Raw genomic sequence first — 12,372 nt, 5'->3', positions numbered from 1 at the left:
GGTGGGCAGGCCAGCTGTGGGGTGCAAGTGGCCAGGGTGGTGCCCATGGGCTGGCCAGGCCCTGCGTGGGCAGGACAGATGCCTCAGGATAGACACTGGAGACTGAGACAGCCCACGCAGTGTGGTCCCTGGTCCCCTCGGCACAGGGACAAGCTTTATTGCCCTTTTCCCGAGGCGCTCTGGTCAGGCGAGTTCCTGGTTTCCCCACCGCCTCTGCACCATCCTAACCCACGGGTAGAGCTTGTGGAGCTGCCGGGCCAGGATTTAGGGAAGGGGAGTGATTCCTGATCTCAGAGCAGCCCCCGACAAGACCTGGTGTGGCCCTGGCACAGCAGGAAGGCGAGACAGACCAGGCTGCATCTTCAAGGAACCGATTCCCTCCATGCCTCCTGACGTGGCGGCAGATCTAGCAAGAGACTACAGAAACACCCAAGCCCAAAGGAAAGGAAGAAGGTTGCCAGGAGGACCCACTGTATCCATTTTAGGTTAAGGAGACAGCGAGACATAGGCAAGGGTGGCCACAATCAAACCAATGCTGAAGAAGACCTTGAAGATGTGGGGCACGGTGCTGGAGCGGGGAGGACAGTCCCCAGCTCTGGTTTGCAGGGGCCTGACCACACGCTGCCGCTGGGTGAGGATGGCCTCCCTGGCGCCTGCCCACTCGCCCGGGCCCCGCAGGCGGTACTGGTACGGCGTGCAGGGCCCGAAGGCCACCTCCAGCGCCAGCTTGGGGTCGGTGAGGAAGAGGGCGAGCAGGTTGGGCTTGACCCCCACCTGGCAGGCGAGCTCGTCCATGTAGGGGATGTAATCCACCTGGATGGTGTGCCGCTGGCTCTTCACGTACCTGTGGGCAAGGAGGGCAGGTGGGCTTGGCATGTGGGCACGGGGGTAATGGTGGCAGGGGCGATGCCTGCGCGGTGTTCTTACCGCTCGGCCATTTTCTCCTTGGTTTGCGTGATGTCAGCCAGCATGTTGGTGGATGGAGGCAGGTCCTGCAGCCCTGGGGAGGAGGAGGCCGTGGCTGGAGGGAGGGCTGTGCTTCCGCCATGGTATGGCTGGCTCTGCAGCCCAGCCTGGCCTCTGCTTGCACGCAGAAGCCTTTGGGGCTCTGGGGACGTGCCGTCATGGCAGGAGCAAAGCAGGAAGCACGGGCGAAGAAAGTAACGGCAGGAAAGGAGAGGGAGAAGGTGGTTTGCAGGCAATGGGACCTGTTAGTGGCCCCCCGCAAGAGAAGATGAGCACGAGGCTCATTGCAAAACGCAATGCTGTTTTTTGTCCCTATGAATAAGCAAAAGGAGGACAACAAAGATGAGTGGAGGGAGGCGGTGTGTGAGGGGATGCAGCCAGTTGAACGACTCAGCCTTGCCGTGGCCAAGGGAGCCTGGCTGCATCCCCCCACCCTGCCTTGCTTACCCTTGAAGATGCGGGTGGCCCAGCGACTCTGGAGCTCGGAGATGGGCATGATGGGGCCCAGGGGCTGGATGAGGCCGATGAAAGCAAGCGCTGGCTTCTCCAGGTCGATGGGGAACATGAATTTGTAGAGGGAGATCTGGTTCTCCACCACCTTCACGCAGCCCTCAAGGAAGGGGAAGGAGAAGCTGTATCCCGTGGCAAAGACCACGGCATCGATGTCTTCCCTGGTGCCGTCACTGAAGATGGCAGATGTTTCCGTGAATTCCTGGATATTTGGCTTCACCAGCACCCTGCCTGAAATGATGCAGTTGGGCAGGTCATCGTTGACAGTTGGGTGCTGGTGAAAGATCCTGGAAGGCACAGACAGACCTCGTGTGGGGGACAGGCAGTGGGATGGGCAGTGCTGGGGCAGGTCCTCGGGGTGCTGCTGGGACGCTCACCGGTGCTGGGGCTGGAGGCCATAGAGCGCATGGTTGAAGCGGGCGTTGAGCTTCCTCTCCAGGAGAAAGCTGCTGGCATTTTGAGGCAGCAGGCTGTGGAGGAGCTGTCTGAAGCGGCTGATGTAGGAGAAATCAAAGGGGTATCCACCATCCCCCACCCGGTGCAGCACCCAGGTCCCACGCTTTGTGCTGAGGAAGACCTGGGAGGAAGGAGAGGGGAGGTGGTGGTGTGGCAGCATCCTCGGGACTGGGCTAGGCCCCTGCCGTGCGCCTCAGACAGGGATGCCAGCACAGCTGCTGGGATCACAACAGCCACCTCATCAAGAGGGGATGGGGTGCTCGTGGCCCTCTGCGGTGCTGGAGGAAGGGGAGCCCACAGGGGATGGTGGGGGGTTGCTCAGTGCCCTCCGGGGTCCAAATAATAAGCACCCCAGCCCTGGCGGCTCTCCCAGCACACCTGCTTGGCTATGTGGCTCAGCTCCACTGCGATGTCGATGCCTGAATTCCCGGTGCCGACCACGACCACCTGCTTCCCCAAAAAGGACTGTGGGCTCTTGTAGTCCCGGCTGTGCAGGTACCAGCCCTCAAACTTTTCCACCCCTGGGAGAGAGAGGGAAGCCATGCCGGGCAGGGACGTGGGGCAGGGGGTGGCTGTCTCCCTGCTCAGACTGGTGGTGTGTTTTGGGAACAGGCTGGGACCAGCGTGACCAACGGGAGCAATGCAGCCCTGGGATGGTGCCCAGAGAGGTGGTGGCTTCTCCAGCCTGGGAGATGCTCAGTGTGGCCCTGAGCATCCTGCTCTGGCTTTGGGGCTGGCCTGGCTTGAAGCAGGGTTTGGTCTGGAGACTTCCATGCTCCCATCCCAAAAGCCTCCTGCAGTTTCTGCCCAGTGCCAGGCGTTGGGGGCAGAGGAGCAGCCACGGTCTGTGCCATCCCGCCAGACCCTGGTGACTGTGTGCTCCAGCCTGTTCCCCACCCAAAGAGGGTCTCCACGGCTGAAAGCCCTCCAGGCATTTTTGCCTGGCACCCAGAGGAGAAGGCCACCACCAGCGCTGAGCTCTCAAGCCTTGCTGGGAGCCAGAGAGCCCAGTGGGTGCGTGGCCAGCAGCTCGGGGAGCCTGTCTCTGGTGGGAGAGGTGAGCTGGCAGTGGGGGCACCTGCCAGCAGGGCACTTTGGTCAGGCACTGACAGCACAGCAAGAGCCACCAAGGACAGACCACCAACATGGGTAGGATAGCAGCATGCTCATGCAGTCCCACCTGGTGCGTTAACCTGTGGAGGCATTTTTGGCAGCAGCCAGAGCAGGGTGGGGGCTAAGATGGAGTGGAGAGTGCTCCCAGGGGTGTCAGGGAGCAGGCGAGCAGCTCACGGGGGGGTACCTGGGAAGGCGCTCAGTGGGAGGTGTGCCTCAGTGTGGTGCCCGGTGCACACCAGCACGGCGTCAAAGATGGCCGCCTCCTGCTTCCCCTCGCTCTCCGTCACCACCTCCCACTGGCCTGTGGTGGCGAAGTCAGGGCGCTTGGCCACGCGGCACACGCTGGTCTGGGTGCGGGGGGAGCAGGTGTCAGGCACCCTACGCCCCCCAGACCTGTCGCCACCACCCCCCCGCGGGCTCCCCCAGCTCTCACCCTGAAACGGACATGGCGGAGCAGGTCGAAGTGCCGGGCGTACATGCGGAAGTACTCCATGATCTTGGAGTTGTGCATGTAGTTGGGAAAGTCCTCGGGGATGGGGAAATCGCTGAAGCACATCATCTCCTTGGAGGTGTTGATGATGACGGAGCGGTAGATGCTGGCGCGGCCCTCCTCGGGGTACTCCTGCGGGAGCAGGGCACGGCTCGGTGCTGGCGTGGGGACCCAGGGCTGCAGGTTTGCAGCGGACACCTGCCTCCCCTGCCTGGCACCTCGCCATGCCCATGGGTGTGGGATTAAGCCATGGGTGGTCATAGCACCCGTCCCTGCACCCAGCACCCTCCCGCAGGTGCAACAGCCCGCCCCGCAAAATGGGGGAGAGGAAGCTCTGGGTTGGTGGGGGCCATGCAGCAGTGACAGCGAGTCATGGGGTCTTGTGCCTCAGTTTCCCAGCTCCCACTCCCAGCCCCGATGAGGTGGTGCGTTCCCAAAGCTGCCCGTGGTGCCATTGCCCTGGCTGCCACATCAGGTCTCGCCGGTTGCTGAGCCAGCTCCAGTGCTTCCAGCTCACCAGGTCTCTGCCCGGGCAGCGGAGTGCTGCTCCCCTGGCTCTGCTCCACCAGCCACGTTTCTGACCCACCATGGGCAGAACCAGCGGACTGTAACCGAGCCACCCCAAACCCTGTGCTGGCGTGGTGCAGTGTGTCCCCTGCCCGGACTCTCCCACCTGTGTATCAGGGCATGGTGGCGAGGTTTGTCTTCTTGTCGGTGGGTCCCCAGGGAAAAGTCAGCAGCCTCTTTAGGTGGGGGCAGAAACGAACTCTGGGGCTTCCCCCGAGGCAGGGAGAGCCAAGGCACAGAGGAGGCAGCGCTCAGTGCCTCTGTATGGGTGAGCAGCACAGAAGCAGGGAGAGGAGCAACCAGGACTTCCAGGGAAGGGCTGTGCAGGACAGGGACTGGGACAGCCAGTGGGGTCAGATGGGGCCCGGATGGGTAGGAAAGGGCTGGAGGGGACCAGGAGCAAAGCAGCAGGGGAAGGGATGGAGGAGACCGGGAAGGGAGGGATGGGAAGGGGGAAGGCTGAGCTGAGGGAGTGAGCCCTGGGGTAAGGTCCTTGGGGAGGGTCTGTCCTGCCGCTGGTGGGAAGGAGATGGGTCCAGTGTGGCCATCACACCAGCTGGCACCACGGGGACCTCCCGCTGCTGCAGCAGCTTTTTTTTCCTGTGGTTTTCCTCGACAACCCACCTGCCGCATGCATGCAAAGCAGGGGAGCGGTGCTTTGTTAGCTGCCAACAACTGATCCCAATCCCATCCGTGCTGCTGCTGCGGGGCAGGCTGGCACAGTGCAGGGCTTACCTCAAAGCGCCAGAGCCCCCCGATGTCCCCGCTCCTCTCAAAGCAGGTGGGTACTAGCCCCTCATCCAGGCAGCATTTCAGGGCACACAGGCCAGAGACACCGGCCCCGATGATGGCTACTCGCTGGGCAGCCATGTCCCACGGTGCGGTGGTGGCAAGGATGGCGGGGAAGCCTCGGCTGGGGGCAGCACACACTTAGGGGAGTGTGGAACCTGGCCGGGCCACACCAGGGGGACGCGCGGTGCTGCTCGGTCGGGGATGGCCGTCCCTGTGCTTCCCGTGGGCGACCGAGGTCAGCCGGGGTGTCACAAGATGTGTTTCTTCCAGACATGATCTACAGGTTCCCCTCGCCACCGTGCCACACCTCCTGCCCACGCCTGCCCTCTGCAAGGGGCTCATTAGGTTCTGTAAGCACTTAATGATGCCGACGCTGCCCCGGGACTTTCTGGGTGCGGGGGCTGAGATGTGGCCGCACTCCAGATTTCGGCAGGTTGTGGCGTGGAAAACAAAACCGGGGGGATGCTCAGGGCTCTGGTGGCCAGCAGCCGTGTCAGCTCCAGCGTGTAGTGGCCAGGACCCCCTGTCACCACTCTGGGTCCCCAACCCACCCAGCCGTCCTCCAGAGGGGCTGCGTGCAGGTGACAAGAGTGGCACTGAGCCGTGCCACTGTGACCACCATGACCCACTCTGGCGGCGCACACCCTGGGCAAGGCTGTTTTGCTGTGGATACACACATATGCATGCATGCAGCCCATGCTGCCGCGGACCTGGAGCTGTGCCGCCAGCACGAGGCCAACCTCAAACCCATGCACGTCCCCCTGGCATGCAGGGGGACAGGGTGGTGTCAATAATGGGACAGACACCTGGCTCTGTTTAACAAGCTTTTATCCAGTTAGGAAGTCTGTTAATGCCTTTGCTGCTTAGCTCTTGTGTGAGTGTAGCCAGTGGTGGCTCAGCCGGGTTATAGGCAACAGGAAAGCCGGTGCATCCCCGCTGGGTTGAAAGTGCTGGCTGAGAGGGACTGGATTTTACCCTGCATGTGAGCAGGTTTCCTTGTCCGTCCCCGGCTCCCCGGGAGGAGGTGCAGAGCAGGCTCCGAGGTGTTATTTCGGCAGCCGGGGAGGCTCCACGCGCCCCGAGCTTGTGGTGTGGCCGCTGTGGGGTCATGCCAGGCAGGACAAGGGCTCCTGCCAGCACTGGGGTGCACAGGCTGCTGTGGGGCCGGGGGTGGCTGGCCAGCCCCACTGGCACACTGCAAAGCCTCCCTTCCTTCTGGGCAGCCCAGCAAGAGCAGGCACCTACAAGTAAGCAAAAATGACGGCGAGGACAGCCACGGCCCCGACCAGCTTGAAGATGAGGGGCACAGTGGGGGCCAAGGGGTGCTCTTCCACATGCCGCGTCTGCAGGGGCTTGATGATGCGCTGCCGCTGGCGGAGTGTGGCCCCCCGGGCCCCGGCCCACTCGCCCGGGCCCCGCAGGCGGTACTGGTACGGCGTGCAGGGCCCGAAGGCCACCTCCAGCAGCTTGGGGTGGTCGGTGAGGAAGAGGGCGAGCAGGTTGGGCTTGACCCCCACCTCCACATGCCGCGTCTGCAGGGGCTTGATGATGCGCTGCCGCTGGGTGAGGATGGCCTCCCTGGCACCTGCCCACTCGCCCGGGCCCCGCAGGCGGTACTGGTACGGCGTGCAGGGCCCGAAGGCCACCTCCAGCGCCAGCTTGGGGTCGGTGAGGAAGAGGGCGAGCAGGTTTGGCTTGACCCCCACCTGGCAGGCGAGCTCATCCATGTAGGGGATGTAATCCACCTGGATGGTGTGCCGCTGGCTCTTCACGTACCTGCGGGCAGGGAGGACAGGTGGGTGCTGGCGGCAGCGCCGGCAGATGCCCCGCGCACCCGTAAGGCGGTATTGGATGGACTGCCATCAAGAAGGATCAGTGGGGTGGGGGTAGTGCAGCCAAGCACATCCCTGCCATCTGTTGGCACGTCCAAATGTGCTGGGGACGCAGCCATGGGACAGGATGGCTGCCCACAAGCAGCCATGCCCAAACCGTCCCCTTCCCTGTTCCTGGGGGGTGTCTTACCGCTTTGCCATCGCTTCTCTCTTCTGCTCGATGTCAGCCTCCATGTCCTGCCGTGGGGGCAGCTTGTTCAGCCCTAGGGAGGATGAGCCACAGCATGGGGGTGCTGCACCACACTGGCAACAGTGGCCGCTGCGGTGCTGCTCTTGCCTGGGTGCTGTGCCCCTGCCGGCACCACCGTGGCAGGCAGTCTGGCACCCGAGGCATGTCCAAACTCCTCAGGATGGGAAGGAGCAGCCCATGAGGCCCAGGGTACAGATGTCCCTGCGCTGCTCAGGCAAAAGCCTGGCTCACCATGATGGCTGCAAGGCGGCCATGCCATCGTCCGTGACCAGGATGGCACAGCCAGCTGCTGCCTCCCAAACACAGCTGGGCACCATCTGCCCAGGCTCTGGGGGTGCAGGCTTGGGCTGCAGCCACAGGGGGGGTTTGCCTCACTTACCCTTGAAGACGCGGGTGGCCCAGCGACACTGGAGCTCAGAGATGGGCATGATGGCGCCCAGGGGCTGGATGAGGCCGATGAAAGCCAGCGTCGGCTTCTCCAGGTTGGGGGGGAACATGAATTTGTAGAGGGGGATCTGGTTCTCCACCACCTTCACGCAGCCCTCAAGGAAGGGGAAGGAGAAGCTGTATCCTGTGGCAAAGACCACGGCATCGATGTCTTCCCTGGTGCCGTCACTGAAGATGGCAGATGCCTCTGTGAATTGCTGGACATTCGGCTTCACCAGCACCCTGCCCGAAATGATGCGGTTGGGCAGGTCGTCGTTGATGGTCGGGTGCTGGTCAAGGATCCTGGAAGGCAGAAGGAGCCATCAGGATACTGGGTTGGGGTGTCTCTGCTCCGTGTCCTGCTCCGGCCACTGCTCCCTGCTCTGAAGATGCTTATGCCCAGGGATGCTCAGCCCCGAGGATGCTCATCACCAGTGGGGCTGGTCCCCCAGGGATGCTCAGCAGCTGCTACTGCACTGGTGCCACCGAGGGTCCCCAGAAGGGGCAGTGGTGGCTCCCTCGAGCATTGCCTGGGCACACCACAGCTATTAACTGGGTTTCCAGGGCTGGTGCCTCAGCCCCAGCCTGGGCACAGGGAGCATGGAAATGGCCAAGCAGGGCTGGACACGGAGGGAGCTGGGGGGTCCCTCCTGAGCAGGGGGAGCTTTTGCTAGCACCTGTGCTTTGGCTTCAGGCCATAGTGTGAGTGGTTGAACCTCGCGTTCAGCTGCTTCTCTGCAAAGTCGCTCACCATGGACGGGCTCAGCAGCTTCTTCAGGAACATCTTCATGCGGGTGGTGAAGATGATGTCGATGGGGTAGCCCTGATCTCCAACACGGTTGAGGATCCATGCACCCCGGCGGGTGCTAAGGAAGACCTGGGTGAGGAAGGAAGCATCACCTCCTGAAGGCTGTGACAGCCCTGGGGGGCTGCCCCGGGGGGGCATGTCCTCACCCCGGGTTCACTCCTCTTCACGCTGCCAGGGTGCTGGGCGAAGACCCGGAGGGCAGAGGGAGCCAGGGGTGGGCATCTGGCAGGGAGAGGTAGGGAAGAGCTGCAGGGGCAGCCCCAGCCCTGGGCTCGGGGATGGAAATCGGGGTATCCATATGGGATCGAGTCTCGGCTGCCACTGCTGCCTGGCAGCACCTTGGTCCTGGTGGCCTTGTGGAGCTGGCAGTGTCCCATGGGGGGCTGCCCTGCCCGCTGGGACCCTGCTCCAGCTGCTGACCTGCTTGGCCGTTTGGCTGATCTCCACGGCAAGGTCCGACCCTGAATTCCCAATCCCGATGACAATGACCCTCTTGTCCGTGAAATCTCGGGCATCCTTGTAGTCTCGGCTGTGGAGGTAGCGGCCCTTGAACTTCTCAATGCCTGCGGGCGGGGAGGAGGGATGCTTGGCTTCCTGGTGCCAAGCTGGAGGGTCACTTCCCCAAAATCTGAAGTGGGGACCCTCCCTGGCCCCGCCATCCCCCTCCTGGGGAGTGTGGGAGTGCTCCCCGAGCCAAAGCAAGACAGGAAAACGCTGAGGCTGGGAGGAAGAGCAGCAGGGAGAACAGGGGTTCCCGTGGCTGAGCTTTCTGGGGTCTCTCCTTGCACCGGGGCACGGGGTGGTACCTGGGAAGGTGCTCAGTGGGAGGTGTGCCTCGGTGTGGTGCCCGGTGCACACCAGCACGGCGTCAAAGATGGCCGCCTCCTGCTTCCCCTCGCTCTCCGTCACCACCTCCCACTGGCCTGTGGTGGCGAAGTCAGGGCGCTTGGCCACGCGGCACACGCTGGTCTGGGTGCCGGACCCGTCGCCTCTGCCCCCCCGCGGGCTCCCCCAGCTCTCACCCTGAAACGGACATGGCGGAGCAGGTCGAAGTGCCGGGCGTACATGCGGAAGTACTCCATGATCTTGGAGTTGTGCATGTAGTTGGGAAAGTCCTCGGGGATGGGGAAATCGCTGAAGCACATCATCTCCTTGGAGGCATTGATGATGACGGAGCGGTAGATGCTGGCGCGGCCCTCCTCGGGGTACTCCTGCGGGAGCAGGGCACGGCTCGGTGCTGGCACAGGGGCAGCGAAGGGGAGGGATGGCTGGGGCTGATGTTGTGGCCCTCCATGTGGAGCCCCCGCCCTCAGCCTCCCCCCAGGACCCCGCCGTGGCCGGCTGCGTGCCATCCTGCTGGCCACCGCTGCTGATCCCCGGCTGCCGCAGTGCTGACCCCCGGCAGGACGTGTGGCTCGCAGGGCTTACCTCAAACCTCCAGAGCCCTCCAATGTCCGCAGTCCTCTCGAAGCAGATGGGCTCCAGCCCCTCTTGCAGGCAGGCTTTGATGGCACACAGCCCGCTGCTGCCCCCTCCGATGATGGCCACCGTCTTCGCCATGCTGCCCTCCACCACCGGGTCTCTGCCTGGGGACAGTGCTGGAGAGTGGGGCTGAGGAGCAAGGGGGGCAGCCATACAAAATTTTGGCCCTGTGCACCAAAGAGGTCCCAAGCTGAAAGGCAGTCCCCCAAAAGTTTGTCTGGGGCTGCAAGGCAACTGCAATTCCCTCCCCAGCAGGGACCTGGCCAGTGCTGGGGTTTTGCACCACTGCGGTGTTGCCTCTAGACGCCATGGGGAGAAATGCTACCAAGTGCCAGGGAGCCTTGAAATCTGCCTGCCCACGCAAAGTCCTGGTGATGGAGGTGCGCTGGAGTGCCGTGCCCTGCCTCGGGTACCGATGGCTCCCTCCCGGGTGGGCGACAACCCCTCTGCCCGCCCTTTACCCTCTCCATTCCCTGGGGAGATGTCTGTTGCGCTGCCCCAGCGCCCACTGCGTGCTGGCAGCCCGCAGGGAGGCCCTCAACCGACCTGTGGCCACGCGAGTGGCAGCCTGGGGAAGGCCAGTGGCAGGCGGGAGCCACGTGAGGGTCTCTGCCGGGTTGCCCTGACTCGTAATGCTGGATGGCAGCCTGGCTTTATGGTGTGCGGCGGCAGCGAGTGGAGCCTCCTCCTCCGTCACTCCTCCCACAGGGCCGGGGAGAGGAAGCCAGCACCCAGCTGGCTCCCAGCCGCCTGCTCAGCTTTTCCGGCAGCGGCTCTTGCCGCAGCCTCAGACAGTAGGGTAAGGAGCCATCCCACGCTCCTCACCAGGAACGCCCACACAGGGACATGGTGGGGACACTGGGTTGCAGGAGAGACAGAGACGCAGCCGGTCCCCGTGGCATGCACGCCGGGTAAACAAACACTGCCCTGAACTTTTATCTCTGGGATTATCAGGATCAGCCCAACCCTGTTTATGCTGGTACCCAGGGGCACATGTGGCTCTGGCTGCTCTGGTGGCACCCGGCACCTCATCGCCCATGTCCCCCGTGCCCCTGGGCTGGGCATGTCGGCACCGTGTCCCCGTAGCTGCAGCTCGCTCCTGGCCTATCAGAGTCCCGAGGCCAGTGGGACCCCGCTGCGAGGAGCACTGTGCCGCTGGGGTGTCACTGGTGCCAGAGTGGTGGGGCTGATTAGGAAAAGGCTCTCCCCAGTGGTGCGAGGCACAGACCGGCCGGCTCAGGAGCACGCTGCTGGCTCCCAGCGCACTCGCAGCCAGACAGCCCCTGGGGGCTGCAGGGGAAATTTGCTCTCCTGTGTCCAAGGAGCTGAGCAAGGCACCTAGCTATGGAGGGGCCAAGCTCTGCAGCTGAAGTGGTTTTAACCTTCTAAAACTCATAGTATGTTTGCAGTAAATGTAATAAAGCTCTTTCTGTCCCTCGCTGTTGGCAAGGGCTGATGTCTGCCTGGGGCAGAGGTGCCAAGCTGCCAACCCATGCTCCGCGCCTGCCTGTCGAAAAGCATTGAAAGCATGTCTTACCAGGCAGGGGGATCGGCACAGGGATGGCGAGGAGGCAGCACTGGCAGCTCTACCCTCCCTGCTCCGCTCTCAGCTGGCTTCTGACTCTTTTGCAAGCTCTGCAAGGACTGCCCAAAGGCGACAGGTACAGGGGACTTCTTCCAGCTCTCAACCTCACTGCCGTGCTATGAAACCTCTGTGCAGGTGGCCTTCGAATTTGCCCTTCTCCCTGGGTGGCTACAAGAGGCTGCACAGCCCTGGACTTCGCCCCCACTGTGCTTGGGCTCATGGCCCAGCCGAACCACGCCATCAGGCACAGGGGACTGCGGGAGTGCACCAGGGTCAAGCCATGGCATTTCGGTCAAGACTGGCTTGTTGATGTCCGTGGGAAAGCCACGTTTGCCCATGTCTGGCAAGCACCCAGGATGGACAGTGTGGTGGGCAGTGCATGCAGACATGTCTGCTTCCTATCAGCAGGCTGGCACCCGTGCTTGGAGGAGCAGTGACAAGTGACAAGCACAAGAGGAGGCCAAAGGTCTTGCTGGTCGAGGTGGAGAGAAGCAGCGCAGAGATGAGAGGGCAGTAGAGCAGCCTGTGATCCAGTGGGTCTGTGCACTAGTGATGGCGGGTGCCACCAAGCAGCTCCTGGAGGGTCCTGCAAGTGAGCCGGGAGCAACTTTTGGCATGCATATGCATGTGGGAACAAGCCACAGATGCACAGAGTTGCTGTCGTACTCCTCTGTGGCCTGAAGAGGAAGACCCCAGTGGCTGTAAGAACCACTTGGACGAAAAGCACCCTGTGTTTGGGAAAAAGTAGAGCTAAGATGTTTTGGCACAGCTCAACAAGAGAGCATGATGGTGATGACGATAGGGTTGAGTGTTTATGGGTAAGAATCAGGAGAAAGGCCAACAAGGCAGATATCGTGGTGGAAACTGTTATAGACCATCCAACCAGGATGAAGAGGCAGATGAAATATTCTATAAGCAGCCAGCAGAAGTCTCACGATCACTAGCCCTTGTTCTTGTGGGGGACTTCAACTTACCAGATGTCTGCTGGAAATACAATACAGCGGAGAAGAAACAGTCTACGGGGTTCCTGGAGTGTGTGGAAGATAACTTCCTGACACAGCTGGTGAGTGAGCCAACTAGGGAAGGTGCCCC

General features: G+C 62.5%; 2 protein-coding genes across 3 annotated transcripts; both read right to left on the bottom strand.

The window, feature by feature from the left end:
• Positions 1-486: 486 nt before the first annotated feature.
• Positions 487-4,975, bottom strand: LOC103894022 (dimethylaniline monooxygenase [N-oxide-forming] 5). The gene is made up of 8 exons (XM_009273328.1): positions 4,841-4,975; positions 3,482-3,670; positions 3,233-3,395; positions 2,311-2,453; positions 1,854-2,053; positions 1,414-1,763; positions 928-1,000; positions 487-844 (listed from the first exon to the last, which is right to left on the bottom strand). Exons 1-8 carry the CDS (start codon positions 4,973-4,975, stop codon positions 487-489), a joined length of 1,611 nt encoding a protein of 536 aa, XP_009271603.1.
• A 1,163-nt stretch (positions 4,976-6,138) lies between these two features.
• Positions 6,139-9,779, bottom strand: LOC103894002 (dimethylaniline monooxygenase [N-oxide-forming] 5). Of its 2 annotated transcripts, none has more exons than XM_019470491.1 (9): positions 9,642-9,779; positions 9,236-9,424; positions 9,020-9,182; positions 8,634-8,776; positions 8,083-8,282; positions 7,359-7,708; positions 6,920-6,992; positions 6,421-6,673; positions 6,139-6,240 (listed from the first exon to the last, which is right to left on the bottom strand). In XM_019470491.1, the coding sequence occupies exons 1-9, from the start codon at positions 9,771-9,773 to the stop codon at positions 6,139-6,141; spliced, it is 1,605 nt and encodes a 534-aa protein (XP_019326036.1). In that variant the 5' UTR covers positions 9,774-9,779. The 2 variants fall into 2 exon arrangements, with proteins under 2 accessions (XP_019326036.1, XP_009271578.1); XM_009273303.1 differs by having other exon boundaries at positions 6,139-6,222; positions 6,415-6,673; positions 9,642-9,773.
• Between the last annotated feature and the right edge of the window lie 2,593 nt (positions 9,780-12,372).

The sequence above is a fragment of the Aptenodytes forsteri genome, unplaced genomic scaffold (genome assembly GCF_000699145.1).
Source record: "Aptenodytes forsteri isolate BGI_AS27 unplaced genomic scaffold, ASM69914v1 Scaffold95, whole genome shotgun sequence".
NCBI lineage: Eukaryota > Metazoa > Chordata > Aves > Sphenisciformes > Spheniscidae > Aptenodytes > Aptenodytes forsteri.
The sequence above is the reverse complement of the archived record's forward strand: the minus strand, read 5'-3'. Positions and strand labels throughout refer to the sequence as shown.